Source organism: Brugia malayi, assembly GCF_000002995.4.
Source record: "Brugia malayi strain FR3 genome assembly, contig: Bm_v4_Chr1_scaffold_001, whole genome shotgun sequence".
In the NCBI taxonomy this organism is placed as follows: Eukaryota; Metazoa; Nematoda; class Chromadorea; order Rhabditida; family Onchocercidae; genus Brugia; species Brugia malayi.
In genome coordinates, this window is record NW_025062475.1 from 9,223,838 (window position 1) to 9,245,513 (window position 21,676).

At 32.6% G+C, this 21,676-nt stretch overlaps 4 protein-coding genes across 5 annotated transcripts; 3 read left to right on the forward strand and 1 right to left on the reverse strand.

Annotated features, from left to right (window-relative positions):
• Positions 1 to 1,279: 1,279 nt before the first annotated feature.
• On the forward strand, positions 1,280 to 7,161 carry Bma-gly-11 (Uncharacterized protein; the record flags this gene model as incomplete). Its single annotated transcript, XM_001900636.2, has 11 exons — positions 1,280 to 1,585; positions 1,826 to 1,923; positions 2,273 to 2,439; positions 2,645 to 2,867; positions 3,808 to 4,084; positions 4,268 to 4,414; positions 4,827 to 5,036; positions 5,351 to 5,533; positions 5,781 to 5,837; positions 6,027 to 6,137; positions 7,096 to 7,161. 11 exons carry the CDS (start codon positions 1,280 to 1,282, stop codon positions 7,159 to 7,161), a joined length of 1,845 nt encoding a protein of 614 aa, XP_001900671.2.
• On the reverse strand, positions 6,971 to 10,544 carry Bm3428 (Uncharacterized protein; the record flags this gene model as incomplete). Its single annotated transcript, XM_043077255.1, has 12 exons — positions 6,971 to 7,309; positions 7,668 to 7,775; positions 7,885 to 7,991; positions 8,167 to 8,307; positions 8,379 to 8,588; positions 8,803 to 8,902; positions 9,024 to 9,119; positions 9,194 to 9,319; positions 9,408 to 9,508; positions 9,694 to 9,774; positions 9,990 to 10,066; positions 10,372 to 10,544. The coding sequence occupies 12 exons, from the start codon at positions 10,542 to 10,544 to the stop codon at positions 6,971 to 6,973; spliced, it is 1,659 nt and encodes a 552-aa protein (XP_042933189.1).
• Positions 10,545 to 11,220: 676 nt separating this feature from the next.
• Bma-gop-2 (Uncharacterized protein) lies at positions 11,221 to 13,438 on the forward strand (the record flags this gene model as incomplete). 2 transcript variants are annotated; one of them, XM_001900634.2, is made up of 6 exons in its annotated part: positions 11,221 to 11,337; positions 11,473 to 11,673; positions 11,979 to 12,236; positions 12,478 to 12,637; positions 12,889 to 13,001; positions 13,271 to 13,438. In XM_001900634.2, the coding sequence occupies 6 exons, from the start codon at positions 11,221 to 11,223 to the stop codon at positions 13,436 to 13,438; spliced, it is 1,017 nt and encodes a 338-aa protein (XP_001900669.2). The 2 variants fall into 2 exon arrangements, with proteins under 2 accessions (XP_001900669.2, XP_042933190.1); XM_043077256.1 differs by lacking the exon at positions 12,889 to 13,001 and having other exon boundaries at positions 12,478 to 12,630.
• Positions 13,439 to 15,451: 2,013 nt separating this feature from the next.
• On the forward strand, positions 15,452 to 20,358 carry Bma-nipa-1 (Uncharacterized protein; the record flags this gene model as incomplete). The annotated part of the gene is made up of 7 exons (XM_001900633.2): positions 15,452 to 15,477; positions 17,070 to 17,335; positions 17,587 to 17,677; positions 18,362 to 18,522; positions 19,075 to 19,325; positions 19,800 to 19,985; positions 20,200 to 20,358. 7 exons carry the CDS (start codon positions 15,452 to 15,454, stop codon positions 20,356 to 20,358), a joined length of 1,140 nt encoding a protein of 379 aa, XP_001900668.2.
• Between the last annotated feature and the right edge of the window lie 1,318 nt (positions 20,359 to 21,676).

Genomic DNA, 21,676 nt, shown 5'->3' on the forward strand with positions numbered 1-21,676 from the left:
TCATCAAATATTTTTCTTCATCTCTATATTTCTACCTTCCTAGTGATCTCAACTTTCTGTACATCTCTTAATATTGGCTACTGATTTACGCCATAGAAGTATGTGTCACTCTGTCGTATTTAGCTTTTGACCAATGTCTTGATCATAATCAGCCGTATGATTAATCTTCCCAACTATTAATTTTCGCCCATGTTTGGACAAAATCTTAGTAGGAAGAATGAAGGAATCTCCAGCACAGAGATTATTACTTTTTAAAATCATTCTTTTCACGTTGTGAAAAGGTTATTTGGAATTATTTGGAAGATAAGATCTCTGCTGGGGTATATGAAAGAAAATTTCTGCTCGAATGCCTCTCACACACAGTAAGATATTCGTCAAACCGGATTTGTTGTAAAAAATGTTCATATTTGTTGATGACGATCTTCTCTGTCCTCTTGTTCTCTTTCAAAAAGAAAACATTTACCGCTATCGTAGGGAGCGATAAGAAAATTTATCATTCGAGTTAGAAGAGGAAGATTTAAGTAAATTGTGCTATCTTCAGCTTTCGCTGTTACGAACGGTCGAAACAATTCACCTTGTTGTGTTGAACGCTTAACTATTCCTCTCTAATTTACTTCTCTTAATCTTTCCCTCGCTCAAAATTATTCCTCAAGGATATGGAACAATCTGTGCTTCGTTTGCCCTTTACTTTTTCTATTCCACGAATGTCTAAACTAAGAAAAAAGAATACAGAGCAGTAGTAGAATAACCGGAAATGTAGTGCTTGACAAGAGATAATAATTTCTGCTATATAAAGTTACGGTTTTTCAAAATTTGACTTAGAGCACTGATTACATTGCTGGAACGGCAGTGGTTGATTGGAAAGTGTTAAGATATGGTCAAAATGCTCAACAGAAGTTTAAATTGAACCATTCTATATTACTAGCCAACAAAAGATAATCCGAGACCATTATCTAAATGGTAGATGGTTTAATCGTTTGTATTTGACGTCAATTGCATCCTAATAGAAGAAAAGCTCGGCTGTAGCCAGTAATCCTGGAGATGCGATTAACATCTGGTAATATTGTCCAGAAGTGATAGCACCTGTGATATGTTTCGCTCTGTGATATGGGCTATCTATTCTTTTTCAGTAATTTCATCAAACTTCGTTAAATGAGTCTCATGAATGGCATAACGATAGCAAAATGATTTGGATAAAGTGATACAACAACTCTTTGATCAATGCTACTAGTGAAGTCTTCAATTGTTAACTGCTGATTAGACTGAGAAAGTGTCTATCATGCGGGCGAATACAAACTACATAATGGCAGTAGTTGCTGTATCTCTGCTATGGATATTCATTATGATTGCTTATCTTGGATTATTGGATGAGCCAAAAGCACGAATCATTGCTTTACGTCAACGATATCATGCATCAGTTCATCCAGCCTTTGATGATCATTCTCAGCTGCTTATACTATCCGCAACTCATAATGACCACAACGATGATATATCAAGAGAAATTCAGGAAGAGCAATTTTCACTAAATAACGCACCGGAAGTTGATCTTGAAAAACTATCCATTGTGCAAAATCAGCAGGAAGAGGTAATTTCATTACATTTCCGTGCCACTTTCTGATATCATTTGTCATCTTAAAGGGTGCAGTTCTACATGATGTGCCAGTTAGTAATAGTTAGACATCTCGTTTATTGAGATGTCTTAACTTTTTTCATTGTCCTTTAAGTATCTGGTTATTGCTGATATATATCAAACATTACTTGCACATTGCTTGTTCACGGACTGGCTCAGTGGAATTTTTTTGAACAAATTTCGCAAAACTTTTAGAAACAGCGCGAAATAAGTTACGCCAAATATGCGTTCAATGAATTTCTGAGCAGCAGAATCGGACCACGGCGAAAAATTCCGGACACACGACATTACTTGTGAGTATTGATGTATTTGTAATATTTGGTAACAACTCGGACCATGTTTTCGTTTTTGGAATTTTGCGGTGTTCGAATTATTGTGACTAGAATCCATTTTACAACGTTCGAATTATTATAGCTATAATATATGACACAAATTATTAATGGATTGATGACGTTTTATTGTAAAAATTTATATTGCCATTTTATACACCCTACTTTACATTGCGGATGCATTGCTATTTCCAATTTAATTTATCGAAACGATAGCTTGTTTTATTAGCGACGACATGTGTTCATTTTGAAATTTATTTATTTAAAGAATTGATTTGAATTTTTGGGTACCTGGTGCTGCTTAATTTTTCAGATGCTTAAATGAAAGCTATTCGGAAGAATTACCAGCAGCAAGTATTATCATCTGTTATTATAATGAAGCTTCATCTGCTTTGATTCGCATGGTTAATAGTATTCTGGATAGAACGCCATCAAATTTGATTAATGAAATATTACTAGTGAATGACTACAGCGATCTTGGTTTGTTCAAGTTTTTTTAATTTCTGGGGATAATATTGCATATGTAGTTTATATGAATTAGTAGTACATGAAATAAATAAGCCGTAAATGAATGTTTGGAGAGTAATAAGTGTAGAGATTTGTAGGATCTTATTTAAATATGTCCTGAATAGTCACTTTAGATCTATTGCGTAAATTTATTTGCCCTTATAGAAACTATTTTCAGACAATGCATCTGATGTTGCGGTACGCGCATATGCTCATGAGAACTGGAACAGTGACATAGTGAAAATGTTGAATACTGAAAAGAATGAGGGATTGATCCGAGCAAAAATATTTGGAGCTCAACATGCTACAGGTGAGGTACTGGTGTTTCTGGATAGTCATTGCGAAGTGAATGAACGATGGCTCGAACCACTGCTGGATCGAATCGTTGCTGATAGGCACACGTTAGTTTTAGGATTCACTCGAAACATACGGGTAATCGAAATGATTCTTGCTTTATCATTATGATAAGCGTAAATTAATTAGATATATTATTTGATCTCTTTACTTTTCTCTGCTTAAACTACTGAAACTGTTTATATTTTCCTTCATTTCATTTCCTTTCAACTTTCCAATTAATATTCACCAAATCATTTTGTGTAGTGACTCGATTTTGTTAGCTCGAATGCAAGCGTTTCGGGAAATTGTTTGGCTAATGACGAAGTCCTTGTAGTTGGTTGGATAATGCAAATGAATGGTTAAATAAAAATAAAAAGATAAAAAATTATCGTGGTTATTCTTATTTTTTATTGCTCGACGTTGTGAGGATTATTAAATAATACCAAATTATACCACAGACAGCTTATAATAGAAAAACTACGTGGAACTAGCCTTAGGTCACAAATTACTTGGTGAGCAGGAGTACTGAGATGAGTCGAATTGAAGGCTAATAAAAAAACTGACCTCGGACAGTCAAGTTTACTTCTTATGTAGTGAGCGTTAGTTTCCAACAGGGAACTTTTAGATAAGCGGATAGATTATCAGATATAATAATATCTTTACAGCATTTCATCAATGCACACAAGATTAATTGCAATTTGGAAGTATTTGGTGATGAATCACGACAAAGTTTAAATGAAATATTCGATGAATAAGATAACCTTTATCCTATAAATTTCTATTTAATAGACTTAAATTGTTTTGACATATTATGAAATCACCTCGATTTTCTCAGCAAACCGACAGCTACGTTCTATCTGTTTAGTTGTTTCTATATATTGGATCACTTTGTAAAGTAAAATTATGGAAAAAAGTTCAAAATATTGGATCGCTTTGTAAAGTAAAAGTATGGAAAAAAGTTCAGTATCCCAGGAATTAAAAATAATTTCTTTTTGAATATTATAGAGTTGTCTGTCCGGTTATCGACATCATTGATGCGGACACTTTGAAGTATATCGAATCGCCAGTATGCAAAGGGGGCATGTCATGGTCATTGGCATTTAAGTGGGATTATTTCCCACCACTATACTTTGATGAACCTAAACAGTATGTGCGCCCGGTGAAATCACCAACAATGGCTGGTGGTTTATTTGCCATTGACAAGAAATATTTTAATATGCTTGGGCAATATGATCCAGGAATGGAAATTTGGGGAGCAGAAAATGTAGAAATTTCTTTAAGAGTAAGAATTATGCCAGTATCCGTTAGAATATTCATTAAGTTGAATTTCAGGGACCTCATGACTTTAACTGCATGTTTGATGGGATGATCATTGAGATTTTCTGGAAGTGGGTGTTTTTGATGATTAAACACACTGTCCGGTGGCAGTGGATTTAATTAGATCGTATTTCATAGATCTTTACAGATTTGGATGTGTGGCGGCCGCTTGGAAATTGTGCCATGTAGCAGAGTTGGCCACATATTTCGTCAACGGCGTCCATATGGACTCGGAATTGATTCAATGGGCCGGAATGCAGCTCGTACTGCCAATATCTGGCTCGATGAATATATTGTATGTATTTTCTTTATATTGTATGTTTCCTTTATAATAATTCAAGATTTAGCGCTCATCTTAGGGCTTAATGTCTTTCATTTGTATGTCTTGTAAGTACATTACATATACTAATCATGTTTATCTCTTTGGGGAATAAAGGATAAAACGCTTTTCAGTTATTTTTTCTACTATTTGCTGCTTCTCTTTTTAATCGCTACAAGATTATAGTATATGGGCTGTTGATTACAGGCTCTTGATCTAGGCAATTTTTATAGATGGGTAAAAATAAAGGTGTACTTCATCTGTATCACTATTAAACTTATATTTTCCAATAAGCTACCTTCTTAACCAAACTTGGCGCTTGTTCCACATTGCTTCTGAATGAATAAAAACAATATTTACTGTATCCATGCAAAAGACGATTCTACAGGACCAATTTTATGCAGCCAAGCCAAATCTGCGAGGGATCAATATAGGCGATATAAGGGAAATGAAAGAATTACGCAGGAAACTGCACTGTAAACCGTTTTTATGGTATCTTCAAAATATTTATCCAGAATTACTGCCGAACAACCACCCAACGATGATCGATCTAAAGAAATCTGATATGCTACGAAGTAGAAATATCGCAAGATATCACGTAAGATTTAAACATTTATAAAGATCAAGATTTTTTCCAAAATTATAGAAGCATCTTTGAGAATGTTAAATCAAGAGAAAAATAACAGAACTGATGCCCAGAATAGTTGTAATGAAAATAGTCACTAATGAGAAGTAGAGAAAAAAAGCTGTAATGAATATTAGAGAATGTCAGGATTTCTGCAATCTAGCAATTCAAGCAGTATTTTCAGATTTATAAAGATTGAAGACTGCAAGATTGTTATCAATTCGCTTTCTTCCATATAAAAATAAACTAAGATTTCTAAAACTTCTAAATCGATATCCATTCTGTAGATAATCTTATACAACACAAGCTTATGTCTGACAGCTCAATCAGTGAATGGACGTTTGGTTAGGGGAAGTAGTGTCGTTGTGGAGTATTGTCGCAAAGGAGATCGTCATCAAATTTGGCGCTGGACAAAACTTGGCGAACTTCGTCCCATGGGTTCGGCAACGCTTTGTCTCGACTCATTAAAAGTGATATCTCGCTTACTTTTCCTCTATTATTGAATATGCTTTCCTTAGATGCTAACTCTTTATTCTATATTCTTTATTGACATAGAACATATGATCTAGGGCAATAGAACTTGAGTGATGCACAATCTTTTGGGAAACGAGGCCTTTTTGAGGGAGTAATTCATCCCTGGTATTAATGCAATTGCATTAGTAACACAAAACAGCATACTACAAAGATATGGAGCTATTTTAATTATAAACTTTATAGGGGCCACGTATTCTAAAATGTCACTTACAAGGTGCTCATCAAGAATGGTCGCTTACGGTAAGAAACAACTTTACTATTTTATAGTAGAGTTGTTTTATTGTATATTTTTTATTATATGTAGAAACAATTTATTCTACATTTTCTACAATTAGTACTTTATTATTTTATAGGAATAAACTTCAGTTCAAATAGATAAGTAGAAAAATTCAAATTCAGAGTTCCTTAAACAATGTTATATCCTTTTAGGGTCGTAAAATCTACAACGCAGCAGTTGGTCAGTGCATACATAGCGAAAAAGAATTGTCCAGTGTAACCAAAAATCGTTTTTGCTCTATTGCAAGTGAATGGGAATTTCAGGTTAACTCAAACTAAATGAACCACATCACCCTCCCTTATCAGTTATGAATAAGAAACTCTGACATATTATCATTAGCATTGAACTAAAAAGCAAAGATATGGAACTGGCTATTACAATTAACTCATTTCACATCCTTGTTAAAATGTCATTTTGTGGAAAGTTCTTTGTACAGATGACATTTTATGGAAAACTAAGACAAAGTCGTATAAACAAAACCTTTGGAATATTCCTTCATATTATTATATATGATACTGCCAAACACGAGGTCGGATTTTTGCTGACAATTTATCATTAAACACAGTGAAAAAAACATACTCTCAACAATAACAAATTCATGAGAAACACTGGATCAAAAGCAAACATTATGTATACATGTTTTTTAAAAAAAAGCATTTTGCTCTCTCTCTCTCTCTCTCTCTCTATATATATATATATATATATTGGAAGAGCATTTTGCTTTTACCCTTCTTTTCACAAATAACTGTACAATCTTAGATCGCTATGCTGCGCTGAAAATAAAAATAAGGGAAAAATAACCAAAACTTTTCTTTCAATATACAAACAGAATCAGCTATATACTATTTTTGAACAAAATTCAATCTATTTTTTTCAGAACTTAACAAGTACTCATGACCGATAGGAATGAAAGACAAGTTTTAAACTGAAATTTTCAGACCGCTATAAAAATGAATTACTTTTCATCAGATATCAATATATATTTGAACATATTTCTTTTTTTCTCTAAAACGACAATAAAGTAATATCACTAACTTCTCATATTTGTAATAGAAAAATAAAATGATAACATGCGGTAACAAACCCCCCTCCCCAATCACTTTTCTATAAATATTCCACTGCTCATATGTTCAATGGTACGTTCTAAAAATGTACAATAGCTATCGAAAGGCATCGTAATCACATCCTTCACCGACCAAAAATAAACTTGCTTTGTTTTAGCTGAAGCGGTCGAGCAGTCAGTATTTCCTCTCCTTTGTGCACCAAGTCGAAACATATACGGTTTGAAAAGCACACTTTTGAAAGATGATTGGTATCGGTCTCTGTCAAATATCAACAATTTAGCAACTTCATCCGCCTGTTCTCCTATCAGTTTCTGTGCACAATCATCAAATGCAGTCACATGAACAGTTCCCGTAAAATCGAATAATTCCATCTGAAAAATGCACTTAGTGGAATTCCCACAGTCGCTAGCATTTAAATGAAAGATTTTGATAAACAGAGTTTAAGGACGATCGAACTAGAAAATTCTTTTCCACCGAATTCCTCAAAGCTTTAAAAACAACTTAATATAGCAAATAAGGACGAGCCATTTTTTTTCGATCTAATTGTTTGCATCCGAACCATGCGATGATCAGACCAAGTAATAATAAAGTAGTGATGTAACTGGTAATCACGATAAAAAAAAGACGGTAATAACAGAAACTTGTAAGCAATGAATATCTACTAGAAATTTCGAGGTGCCCATTGTTTCCGAGCGAAATTCCAAAACCTTTCATTAGTTCAATACTTACGTGTAGAGTGTAATAATATTTGTACTCGTTGCAAATACCACATTTTGAACATATGTACAGATCGCCATCCTTTTCGACCAATAACTTTTTCTTACAAGTCAAGCAACCCTAAAAAGTTTTGTAGCACTAAATTACATTTCTCGACACATAAAACAGTTTTAGAAGTTGAAGTCTTTTCGAATGAAATAAGCAGTTTTTTTGAAAAAAAAAAGAGCACCTTATAGACTGCATTTTCTATAAAAATAGAAGAAATCATAGCAGTTAAGTTGAAAAAATGACCATCTACTGAGAATTTTAGTTGCTTGATCCATCGGTGTTCCTTAACTAAAAAAATCAAATATCTAAGATAATAATCGCTGACACAATTTTACATTTCGTTGCGATCAAACGTTTCAGTATTAATAATATGTACACAAAATCTGAGAGTATGAAAATTGTTCAAGAATGTTTTTTTAACGAACCATTATTTAAAAGTCCCTATTGCAAACAACAAACTTACATGATGAAACCTGATTTACTGATGCAGATTTGAAAGCTTTGTCTTTGTTCTTACTGTACCAAAACTGAAGCGCATCGGCTTCCGGAAAATGTGGATCGTGTAACAATTTAGTAGAGGTCATTGAAACTAAAGATATCGTTCCTGAAACCTCAACAAAATTGCAAGGAATTGGGCGTCTACGTCTGATTACTTCTTTAAAGTTAAAAAATAACCTTGAAAACAACGCACAAGCAACCCCTTGACAGCCAGTACATGCTGATATTGTTCACTCGGGAAAATTTTTGCTTTCTGTCCCCACAGATTTACAGTAACATAGTAACCACTATCATCAACGATTTGTATTTCACGTTTTTGCAGATCTTCTCCAGTTTTTGATTTCAGCTGCTTCATTTCACCAATGTGGATCACAGTTCCCAGTACATCTTCAGTTATGTTATTTAGTCTTTCTTTGTTCATGAGAAAACCTTCGCAAGCACCAAAACTTTCTATATTTTGGAAAATCGGTTAATTACTTTCATAAATATTGCTTTCCTAGCAGATCTCATCATTAGAGTGAGACTAAAATGAGAGAGTAAAATGAAGTAAAATTTGTTCCTCATTACATGAAGTTAACACATCAGTTTCATTAATACAAACCTATTTCTGTGTCGATAAAACTTTGTAAATTGTGAATACGCACAAACTCGAAATTTACTTTAGGCGATAATATTTGAGGCCGATCTGTGCATTTTGTAACCTAAAAAATATCCTAAAACATATATGCTTAGGCTTAGGCCTAAAAGACAGAGAAAACAGAAATTTGCATTAGATAACAATATTCCTTGTTATGAAACTTAAACACTAAAACTATACGACACCTCACTATCTGGTCGAAGTACAACTTCCATATCGTGCTGATTACGGCTATATCTTTTGTTTGCCATTTTCACCGATGCATGCGTAATATAATACATCTAAAATGTTTTTTATAAACTAACATTTCAAAAGAATTTGAATATTTAAAACTTAAAAATTGTTATCAACCCACTTGTTCCGGACAAATCAGAGCAGCAGTTCTATGTGCAATGTCACCAAAAGCACAGACACGAATTTCAACACCACCATCATCCACTGCTTGAAACGCGAATATACGCTGACCTCGAATACATGTTATCTAAAAGTAAATACCATGTGAAAATTCAAATTTTCTCTAGAAAAACAAAATAAGCAGAACAGCATTGAGTTAGCAAGGAAATATTTACCTCATCAACAGAAATAACTTTGATACACAACCGCCAATTCTTACAATACGGTGTTAACAACTTGATCGGAGTGACGTTTCCAACTTTACCACAAACAGAATCTAAAACATTCATTTCCAAATTACATTGTTATTATCTATGAACTTGCATTCACCTAACTTCCACTGATATCGCTCTTTTATTACAATGTTTTAATTTCAAAAAAAAAAAAAGACTATAATATGGGACAACGTTTCTAAGATTTTATTATTCAATCATTCATCATTCAATTTTTTTTAGTACTTGCTTTTCGGTTTTGTAGGAGTTAACTGCTCAGACACTGTTGAAATTTTCTTGACTGGGGAATTGAAAATACTACTACAGCTAACTGAAAAAGTTCAATAAATATAAAGCGGAAACACACTTAAAATAAAATGGAATCACTAAAACTGCCGAATTCTCATAGAGAAAGCAGTTATTTATATTGCTCTAGAACATCCGGAAGTTTATATTTAGATAGATACAGGTACGCGAATGACAAAGTCATATGTATAATACTTAGTTAAACGAAAAAAAAAAAAAGGTGATTAACAAATTATCAACCGTTGTCAAGGCGTGGATTCTTAACTAGAGGAGATTTGAAAGTTAATGAGATCCGCTTGGAATTTCGTCGCAATGCGCTAAAAAGGAAAGTAAGTGTTAACGAGTCACTGAAATTATTAAGATAATTGATAGTTCATGCAACACAGCGACTCAAGTGAAAATACTTGAAGACATGCATTACCACTCAATAAATGATGTGACTGTTACGGTTATTTAAGACCTCCTGCAAAATGATGCTACAAACTGGTGTTGTCATCTTCCTATTATGAAGATAAATAGAACGAGACTATGGATATCTTTACATCTGCTGTGAGACAGTGACATCAGCCATTGTATCACATTTCTGAAGTTAATCTACACTACAACTGTCTATACTTTTTACCTATTTTCCACACTGCTACAGCGAGCATTGCCACTGTTTCCAATAGTGGCACGAATCGAATCGTTATTGTCATCGTCGTCGTCAAGGAGTTCGAATAGGTGACGTGCTTTCTGAAGTGCCTTTTCGCTTACCGTTATGTCTTTCCCCGAAGCCGTTATAAACCCGACACTCATTTCAAATAGATTACAGATGGTACATATCTTTCAGGAAGACCACAGCACTGTAAACTGCACATACTTACCACAAGTACAACATCGAGAACGACTAATATACACACATGCACACGTACACGTACACGCACACGTACATATACACGTACAACACCCACAATTCCCTCACCCCGTTGCCGCTCCCTGGCTCACCTTTCAAATTCTAAATGGAAACCTCGGTCCACTACTCCGGTAGGTCTGACATTATTGCTCACCATTATCCTGCACTGAAAATATCATTTAATGGGAGAGAATTAGGCAACGATGATGACATTAGACATTACTGAAACAGCGAAATGAGTTTATCTCGTTTGTTGCGATGTGTGTGAGTAGATGGTTAATTAAGCGGCTGCTAACTAGGTTTTCAACATCTTACGGAATCCTGGAGTTAGCTTATTAGTTTGGAAGTAGTTTGTCTATCAAGTGAAAACATTTTGCTTTCACTCTGCTTCAGTTTTCACTTAATTTCATCCATCCCTAAGTTTTTATTTTGAGGGAAAGAATTCACAGTTTTGGTCAGTTAGCTACATTCCTTTAATGGAAAATTTAGATTTAAATGAACAGAAGAAGAAGTGCATGATTTCTTGTTGAGAGGACATTGAATTTGAAACATTTGACCAGTACTGTATCCATTTCTAAGATGAAAGAAATGCAAACATCTTCGTCGTCGTCATCATCAAAGAGTATTTTGGGTGACAGCACTGCAACAATTATTGTTTTGGGAATGGCAGGATCCGGCAAGAGTGCTTTTGTTCAGGTTTCTTTTTTTCTTTTCACAGTTCCCATCCAGTTTTTTTGCTCTTTGAAGGTTTCTGCCTGTTAAACTTTTTCGTTAAATTCATGATCTATCGATAGTTTCATGTAAAATGTTGATTTTTTTCAATCATTTGAGCGTGTGGCAGCACGTTTGCGTCAAGAAAATATTTCTCCATATTTGATAAATCTGGATCCTGCTGTTACCACAATTCCGTATGCTGCAAATATCGATATTCGAGACACAGTGAAATACAAGCACGTGATGAAAGAATATCACTTAGGTCCGAATGGTGCTATAATGACTTGCTTAAATCTTATATGCACTAAATTTGATCAAGTTTGTTTTTGTTTTTTTTTTTTTATTTCAAAATATAGTAATTGCTGCTATTCTTCATTCTCGGCGATTCATTTGATAACACAGGTTTCTGAAAAGAGAAAAAAATTTCGTTGAGCAAGAAAAATGGTTACTTGAGCAAGTAACGTTTATCTTACAACCACAAATTGCCCTGGAAAGCAGAATAATGAACCAAATATTAGAAGGAGCATAGTACAATCTATTTATTTGCTTTATTTTATTTAGTTCCAATCTAAAGAAATTTTTGTTTGGAACTGATGATGGCTGAAGAATATTATATGTTTCAGATAGTAGACTTCATAAAATCTCGATCGGGACAGTGTCCTTATTGCTTGTTAGATACTCCTGGTCAGATCGAAGCTTTTACGTGGTCGGCTTCTGGGTCGATTATTACCGATTCATTAGCTTCTTCATTTCCAACATTGGTAGCATTTATAATTGATTCGGTACGCGTTGCAAACCCGACAACATTCATGTCGAATATGCTTTATGCGTGCTCAATTCTGTACCGTACAAAGCTTCCATTCATCGTTGTTTTCAATAAGGTTATTTCATGCTTGCTTTTAATAGATGTGTTGTTGTCAGTTGTTTAAACTGTTGAGTGATTAATTTTTCGTAAGACGATAGGACTAATGAATAATGGCAGGAAATTAATACTTTATATTTTATTCATTTTACTGTTTTGCTGGATTGCTAAGTTGTTAGATTAATTTTATTCTGGACTTACTGCGCTCTGCTCACTGTCACAAAATATGCATCATGATATAAAAAGGCAAAAAATTGTAGGCAGACATAATAAAGCCAACATTTGCAACGAAATGGATGAATGATTTCGAAAGCTTTCAAGAAGCGTTGGATCAGAATTCTACGTCATATATGAACGATTTAACTAGGTCTTTAAGTCTTGTACTTGATCAGTTCTACCAAAACTTGGCCACTGTCTCAGGTTCGTTAAGGTTCTGAAATACGCAGCAAAACTTGGGAATACTGAGTTAAATTCATTGTTTCAGAGGTAATAAAAACATGAAGTGACTTATTTAATGAACACCTATTGTCCAAGGTAATTGATATAACAAAGATCTTAACACTGCGAAGGGCCTTAGATTCAATGCATGCAATCTCTTCCGAAATTTTTTGAAAAGCAAATATTATTTTGATTTCTAGGTGAAAATGTATTTTGTTTCGTACTTATTTCAGTTTCTTCGATGACTGGTGAAGGAATCGATAACTTTTTGAAATTAGCGCAAGGTTGTGTCAAGCAATATTTTGAAGTATATCGTCCAATGTATGATCAATTATTGAAACAAAAGGTGTTCATTTTTCCTTTATTTCAGCTAAAGATGCAGTTTTGGTTTTTTGCCAGCATCATTGTACATTTTGAAAAAAAAAAAAAAAATAAAATTTAAGTACTTGGAATTGTCTCAGCTATTGCATATTTGTTGAAGTGCAGTGCATCGGGCTTTTGTGCTTTAGAGTTATTATCTTAATGACAATTTCGTAAGCTAATACTGTATTTCTAATACTGTATTTTAAATGAAATTAATAATACTGTATTTTAAATGAAACGACTTTGTTTCAGGCTGATTTATTGGCGAAGGAAACAGCGGAAAGTTTAGAGAAGTTATGCAGTATGGAAAAAAAAGTTGTTGATTTTGCACCTATTTTGGAAACTGCTCCAAAAACTGAGAAAATACACTTAGGAGGAGTGGACCAAGAAAATTCAGAAGATGCTATGTTATTGCGATAATGTTGCGCTGTACTGGTGCAGAATTTGCAGAAAGTTATTTAAGCATATTGTTCCATCGATAAAAAAATATTTTTTACTTCATGTGAATGAAAATTTTGAAATTGGAAGAGTAAAAAAGTGACAGAATGTTTTATCGAAAAAGTTGTATTTCTTTTAAACGAGATACTTTTTTAGATGGGGGAAGACAATTACTATGTTTGATTTAAAAAAAAAAGAACTTTCGTGGAATATTTTCGATTCGACATGTGAAGCTGGAAATCATATGAAATAAAGGCTCTATCTGAATAACCTGGGTTTTTGCTGATATCTTATTGTATTTACTGCTCTATAATGATCATCGATCCGAAGTTTTACATCGATCTTCTGACATTTTCTTATTTATGCAGGGTTCAGTATGTTCCTCTTAAACATGATTTTTAAACAGAAAATAATTAGTTTTTTGAGTATCAGCTTCTCTAATACTATCTCCTGGTTTGATTTTTAGTTGCTCACTGGTTCAAGAGGAGAATTTACTGTAAGCGGGAGGTGTTTAATTCTAATGGCTTATTTGCGAATATTTGAAGTTTGCGTCTTCCTGCATCGATGTTTCTTTGTTGCCAATGCGGGCAACATTAATGGATTAGTCATGCTGAAGCCGATACTGTTCTATTTTCCCACATATTTTTGTTTCCATTTTGTTATTAACTTTATCTTATTTTTTGACAGTGGGGTGGATTTTTCGTCTCAATATTACTGAAAATGACCATTTATCAATGAAAAAAAAAAAAAAATTTCAAAAACAATTCTGCCGAGCAGTGATCCGTACTTAGGATTTCGAAGTATTATAGTTTAAAAATTGAAGTTAGAATTAGAGCTCTGTATGTTCAACATTTCGTTACCCTTATTACTCCTAAGATCAAATTATGGATTATACGAGCAATGTTTGAGCGTAAATTTAGTGTTTAACGGAAAGTAAATTGGTTGATTATTGTTCTTCAAAAAAATAAATAAAATAAAATGATGGAAGTATTTGTTTTGTTTTCCTGTTATCTCTTTCTAGTTTTTTCTTGTTTAGAAGTTTTCGAATATTTTCGTATAGTTTATGATTTGCTGATTGGGAAAGCTTTCCAAAATCTGTAATTTAAATTTCAAGAATTTCAAGAAATTTTTGTAAATATATTTCTAGGCTAGGCGGGATTTTGAAATTTATTTACTGGGTTGAACAGAGCATTATATTGTGTTACTGATCAAGTGTTACTAACAGATCAAATGTCTGAGGCGTCAAGAATGCTTTTCTTTCCTCAGGAAATCCATCAGCAAACAGTAGTGCATTAAATTAATTTAATTTCCAAAACATATAGAAAATTAAGGTTATGCTGAAGAACTTGTTCTACGTTTGCTCTAAGCAGAAAGTCACAAAATCATCAACTTAGGTTTTCAGGTTGTGCTAATACATTGCGACAATTAAAAAAAAAGTAATAATCATGTGTGAAATCCATTAATTATTTTGAAATATTTCATATCATTAATTGAGGACGTAAAAATTCATGTTCTTTTTTTCTATTTTATAAATGTTGCTAAAGATTTGATATGCTCTTTCGCATTTTCTTATTTGCTGAAACATTTTCTTGTTTGTTTATGGTTAATGGTTTTTATCATTCGCTTGCATTGTTGTTTTTTCCCCTACATGATGTTTCCCTTGGTTTAATTCTAAGCGAAGAAAAAACTTATTCCAACAGTATTATTGAACTGTTGGAATGTGCAGTTAGCTTATAGTATTAAAATCGAAAAATGTTGTTGTTGTGAAGACTCACCTTTCCAAAGGATTAAAGATATAAAATGTTTTTCTTGTTTTTTTATTAATCTGAATCATGATAATGTAGTTTCTTTGTGTATTGTGAAAAAATCAATCAATTTAATCACTTTTTGCAGATCAAGATATCGATTTGCTGAAGACGACCAGAAATAATGAATGCACATATATTTCATCAATCAGTACCTATGAAAAAATTTAAAAGTTCAACAAAGGAAGCAATGTCAGAGAAGGCTGCATATTTCATGTTAGCTCATTTTTCGTTAATTCAATAACTAGAAAAATTTAAGCTTAATGTGTTTCGTAATTTCAGTATATTTTGTTTACTCTTTAACATATAGAAAAGGCTTTTGATTCCCACTGCATAACCATTAAGTCGTTGTTTATGTGAGGGGAAAGTTGACGTATTTAAGTTTTGATTAAAAAAGTAGGACAAGCAAATTATTATTTTGAGTTGTAAAACTGTGTAAAACACGCGACAAAAATCAAACTTTTTTCGAAGTTAACAGATTTCGAAGTTAATGGCTTTTGAAGTTAAGTTAACAAACTTCACTATTAGAAAAGTAATACAGATTTTTTTGCAGTGCATTTACTTTGTAAAGAAAAAGATGTCTTCTTGCGCTTTATTTCATTACAATCATGTCAGCTCATTTTTCGTTAATATTCAATGATCAGAAACATTTTAAACATACAAATGTAAAATATCACTGTGCTCATATTTTTCAAAATTCAATTTTAAAATGGACTGCACATTTGACGGAATATAGCAGACTACCTACCAGTAAATCCTAAGTAAAGCGACTGCTTCAATTAGTACTTTCCATCAGGTAGTGTGTTCCCTTCTTATTCCATCAATGTTTTTTTTTTTTTTGGTTTTGTTTGAAATGTATCTCTGTAATACTGATACTTACCTCAACTTCTTTCGGTTGAAGAGGTTTTTTCATTAAGCTTTTCTCTCATTTTTATCAATTTTTATTTTTTTGAAATGTTTTTCAGCTTAGATTTTTTTTTAATTCTCCATTATGATTGATTAGTACTAATATGTTTTGAAATGCTAAGTATGTAACTATTGATTTTTTTAAAATTACTTCAGTCCTTTCTCGGTCTCAGAAAAGTCTTTGCCAGCATAGTCAGTTCTTTCCTGAGATCAGGTAAAAGAATTTGTTGTTTTGATAAATCCTTTTTCAGTTTTGGTGCAGTTCATTTCTCAATTTGATAATTGTTAATGGCGATAAAGCTCATAAATCGTCTGTCTCAATTTAGCCACTATTACTGATGAGAATTAGGAGAATGCTATTGCTTTCGAGCAGAGTACTAGTAATTTCTGAATCATATAGTAAAAAACCATCTCTAAATATCGGTTTAATGAGTTTCTGATGGTAACCGTGTATGATTTGTCATGTTTCTAGTAACGATTTACAATTTCAACATATGCACTATCTCAAATTTGTTTTAATAAAGATAGTTATGCAAAGAGTAGTTACTACTCGAAGTTATGAAATAATGCATTTATCAAGAAATCCCTTTTTTAAAATAATTGCTATGGAAACACTAAACTTTTTCTTCTATTTAATATTTTTTGTTTTTTTATCTAACAGTTGGATTTCATTTTTCACTTATCTTTTACATCTGCAAGCATGATTTTCTTTTTGTAATTCAGTTTGAATTAGATTCATGTAAAGGCTTTTCTACACATCTAAACATCTGGAAAGCTACTGGTTCTTCTTGCTATTCATTTCTTGATATGTGCTGTGGAGAAGAAAAATAACAAAGTTGCATATTTGTAAAATATATCTATTTCAGGAGACATGCATGAGAGAAAGGAAGATGGTATTTCAGGATGAATTTTTCGGTGGAAAGTGAAATTGATGGTAACGCGAATGGTAGCGCAGAAGATTTCTACTCCTTCTTATCCACTTATCCATTGCTCGATTTCTACATTGGTCTCAGTTTGGCCATTTCGTCATCCTTATTTATTGGTAGTTCATTTATTATCAAGAAAAAAGCACTGATCAAACTTGCGCAAGTTGATTGTACCCATCGTGCTTCTGAAGGCGGTTTCGGTTATTTACGTGAATGGTTGTGGTGGTTCGGCGTATTGACTAGTGAGTTTTTTTTCAAGAGAGAAGGGCTAAGACACATGTTAATCATCCGTTCAATATGTATCTTGAAAATGAGATGAATAACTTTATTTGTCGATGGAAGTTCTCTTATTTTTTCATTTGTTTCATTTATGGATGAGAATCTTTTCGACTATCTAATTAGTTAATACAATAAACTTTTCGTTTTTTTTACATAAAGTTTTGTTTTATAGAAAGCAATTCATCATTTATTTGTTCAAAACCTTTTTTTGCAGTGGGTACTGGTGAGGCGTGCAATTTTGCAGCATACGCTTTTGCACCAGCAAGTCTAGTAACGCCACTTGGCGCATTGAGTGTCATCGTGACGTGAGTTTGCATTCAATTTCCAGAATAATTTATTTTACTTTTAAATAAATCCCAGAATACTAAGACTGTTAAAAAATGTTTCCTTTTCTATTAATAGTGGCGTATAGCGCACAACGGAAATATGAGTTTATGAACCGAAACAACCTTATGCTGTCAAACATTTAACCGCTGATTTTAAACTAACAAATTAAGTCAGTTGAATTTGGCTCTCTCTCTATATATATTTGAGGTTAGTTATTACAAAATTGCATATTTAACTATCATACATGATGCATAGTGAGAAGGATGGAATACCCTGAATATAATTAAACTAATTAAATCATAGTTAATATACCAACCTGGGACTGATGGTTAAACCGAGCTTATTCGATCGAATAACTTGGCAGTCGAAAAATGAACATAATGGGTGGAACGTTTAAAAATGGAGCATCAGCAATTTCCTGGGCTTTTATGTTACAGTCATATTTGATTCAATTTTATCGCAACTATTAGAGATGTGGAATTCAGTTTACTTCAGTTTTTTTCCTTAAATTATTTTTTGTCGCAGAAAAACAATTAAGGTGGGAAGATTGAATTCTTATATAAGTAAACAAGTTTGTTCCGACTAGTTTTAATATAATCGAAAGAATCATGATTATTAGATTAAATGATTAAGTTATTAGATTTATTTTTATGAAGTTTCAGAGCAGTGTTGTCGTCAAAATTGCTCAAAGAACGTTTAAATTTACTCGGTAAAATTGGTTGTGCGGTGTGTCTTCTTGGTTCAACAGTAATCGTCTTACATTCACCGAAGGAAGAAGAGGTTTCAAATATGGCTGATTTGGCTCTCAAAATGAGAAATGCTGGTCTTTTTTAATTTATGGTTTTTTTTTTTTCTTATTTTAAAGAAATTTATGTAATAAGTGCTGGAGGAGTTCCTTGCCTGGAAAGTGTGAAGTACTTTTGTTAAGAACCATTCTGCAAGGGCAGAAGATGACTTATTTTGGCACACTTATTCTTTTTTTGGTTACTGATTATCCAATCAATACAAAAAAAAAGTTTTTTTCAAGTACTTTGGAATGGTAATTTATAGCATATTGAAATGTGAAATGAAGCTCAGTATCTTAACGTTTTGCAGAAGCTTACTGCAACATTTTAATGTTGGTTCCATTTGCCCAGTTATAAAACTACTAGGTTAAAATACTAATTTAAATGGCCGGTATATTTGAAGGGAAGGAAGCTTTATAAGTTAGCAACATGATTTGTTAGGAAAGATGGTAATCTTCATTTTTAATCTTTTTTCTTTGTTTGTTACTATTAGTTATAGCTGGTTTTATTTATTCGACCGTAATTTCAATTAATAATGACTATGTAATCTATATTTTATTATGTTCAATCTTCACAGAATGCATTTTCAGGTTTCATTTTCTATGTTGTAGCAGTAATTTTGGTATCATTGGTAATGATTATTTATGTGGCACCACGTTTGGGTCGCTCTAATATTTTGGTATATATATTTATTTGCTCTATCATCGGTTCACTTTCAGTATTATCTGTTAAAGGACTTGGTTTAGCCATTAAAGAAACAATTGGTGGGAAACAACAACTTACAAATTTTCTTACATGGTTTTGGCTTGTTGCTGTAATTCTTTGCGTTTCGATACAGCTGGTTAGTTTTTCCTTATTTTTATAAATCAGTTGAATAAATATATGGAAAGGTGCGAATTTGTTGGCATAGAAGTGGCGAGGTACGAAATTCGACATTTCATTCGTTCTTTTAAAATTTTAGAAAAACTTGCTGATGTTCAACTTTGAAAGTCTTTTAATAGGCTTACAATCACATTATGATGAGGGTGCTTAAGGAAATTTATGCTCGAAGTTTCATGAAAAGTTTTGGTTGGTAATGGTTAGGCACACACAAACTGCTTTAAGATGCATAAATAATTGCTGTGAGCAGTGAAAGCTGTTCCTTCTGATTCTCTAAATTACTATTTCTTTATTGGAAAGCCCAAACAGAAGACAAACTGCTTTAAAGAAAAAGTGATCTGTCATTTTCCGCAGAAAATGGCCATGTTATTGATTGGTTTAAACAAAGTTTAAACAAGTTTAGTAAGATTTGTCATTACTTTTGAACTTTATTGAGATATATTTGAATAAATCTCTGGATATGTACAACACATCAATGGTGACACCTATATATTATGTATTCTTCACAACATTCGTGATATTGGCTTCATCGATTTTATACAAGGAATGGTCTCGCTTGGGCGCAAGTGATGTTTTAGGGAATGTTGTGGGCTTCCTTATAACAATCATTGGTATTTTTCAGGTGAAATTGCAGAGATATCATTTATTTTCTTAATATGAAGTCTAACTTGAGTTACCGTCAAAAAATTCATATAAGAAAATATAATCTCAAACAATAGACAGACGAAGAAATTTTTTCTAATTATATAGTTGTGATGAGATGTCAATGTAGGTTTTCAGTAAATGTTTTTCAGTATTACTTGTTATGGAAGTGTAATAAAAAGCATTGTTTGCAGATGCAGTTATTCCGTGATGTGAATATAACGCTGCGACATTTACGAATGCTTATCCATAAGCCTTCGACAGATGCAACTTTCGAAACAGCGAATAGTGCCACATCATTGGTTGATGACTTGCCTAGCGATGCTGCAAATCCTCAACAAATTTACACTTAGTATAGCGAAAAGCTTTTTTAATAATTTTTGTATGATACTAACCTAAACTAGAAAAGTAAAATTGCGATCACATGCCATTATAGGTTTCTAAATGGGTTCTTTAACAATGTGATGAAATTACAAAGTATTCCAAAAAAACTTTTCTCCTCTATTTTTTAATGCTATCACCTGAGAAAAGCATATATTCTTGTGACTTCTTTGATCTGATTATCAACACTGTTTGAAAACCGGTAGAAGATCCGGATAGTAAGCTTACATTAATCAATTGAAATTACATATGTTGCCGAATTTGGCCGAATTGTTACTCAGTGATGTTATTATAATTTTCCAGATTTTAGGAACTTTGAATTTCTATGCATGTTAGTATGTTAGCCTACATAACAAAAAATTTTTTTGAAGGGGTATAAGATCTAAAAGATTGTTTGGATGCTTTATGCTGAAAAGAGCTTTTCCAGGGGTATGTAGGAATGCAGTAGCAGAATCATTTCTGCAGTTTTTGATCAGTGAAAATATTGGAATACAAGAAAAAATAGAGAATGTAGGAATTTCATATTACCATATTTAAAATTGAACATCATATTTCTTCGAGATATAAGAATCGTATTTTAAATTTATTTTGCCTCCAGTCTTGATATCATACAGTAGTGTTGATTTGATAAACGATTTTATTTTTTAAAAAAGCTTTCTTTTTTTTTTAAATTATTGGCTATAACTGTGCATTTTTTTCCCAAAACCAGACTTCATTACTCAAAGTGTGCAACTCCTAGATTTTTTCCCCCAGAGTAATCGTTTCTAATTATTGAATTTTCAAGTTATTTTAAATTGCTTTTTGCATTTTACAGCGAAGTTGAAATTTTAATGTTCCGGAGTACTGCATGTTTTATTGAATTCTATATTTAAAAATATTACTGAATGCCTGGGAAGATATAAATTCATGTATGACAGAAGTGTTTCGTTGAATTTACAGTTATTTTTCTTTACAAAGGAGCCTTTTACAAATGTATTAATATTTCTTTCTGATGTTGTGATTACATTTAATTGTGTATATGTGTTAGTAGGGGATGGTTCGTTAAAACTTCATTTCAAGTTGAAAAAGAATGAAAGTCATTCTGCACAATAATATAATTCCTGTTGTGTGGAAGTATGTGGAAATATTGATACCTTCATATTGTAATTACTAGTGAAGTGTTTTTGTAGGAAATGATATATTATATATATGGCATAATGTCACACATTCTGGTTCATTTTTTGACTTCTTATTTTCATATTAATTCACGTTACAGAGATCAATGATTGCAGAATAGCTATGAATGTGTTC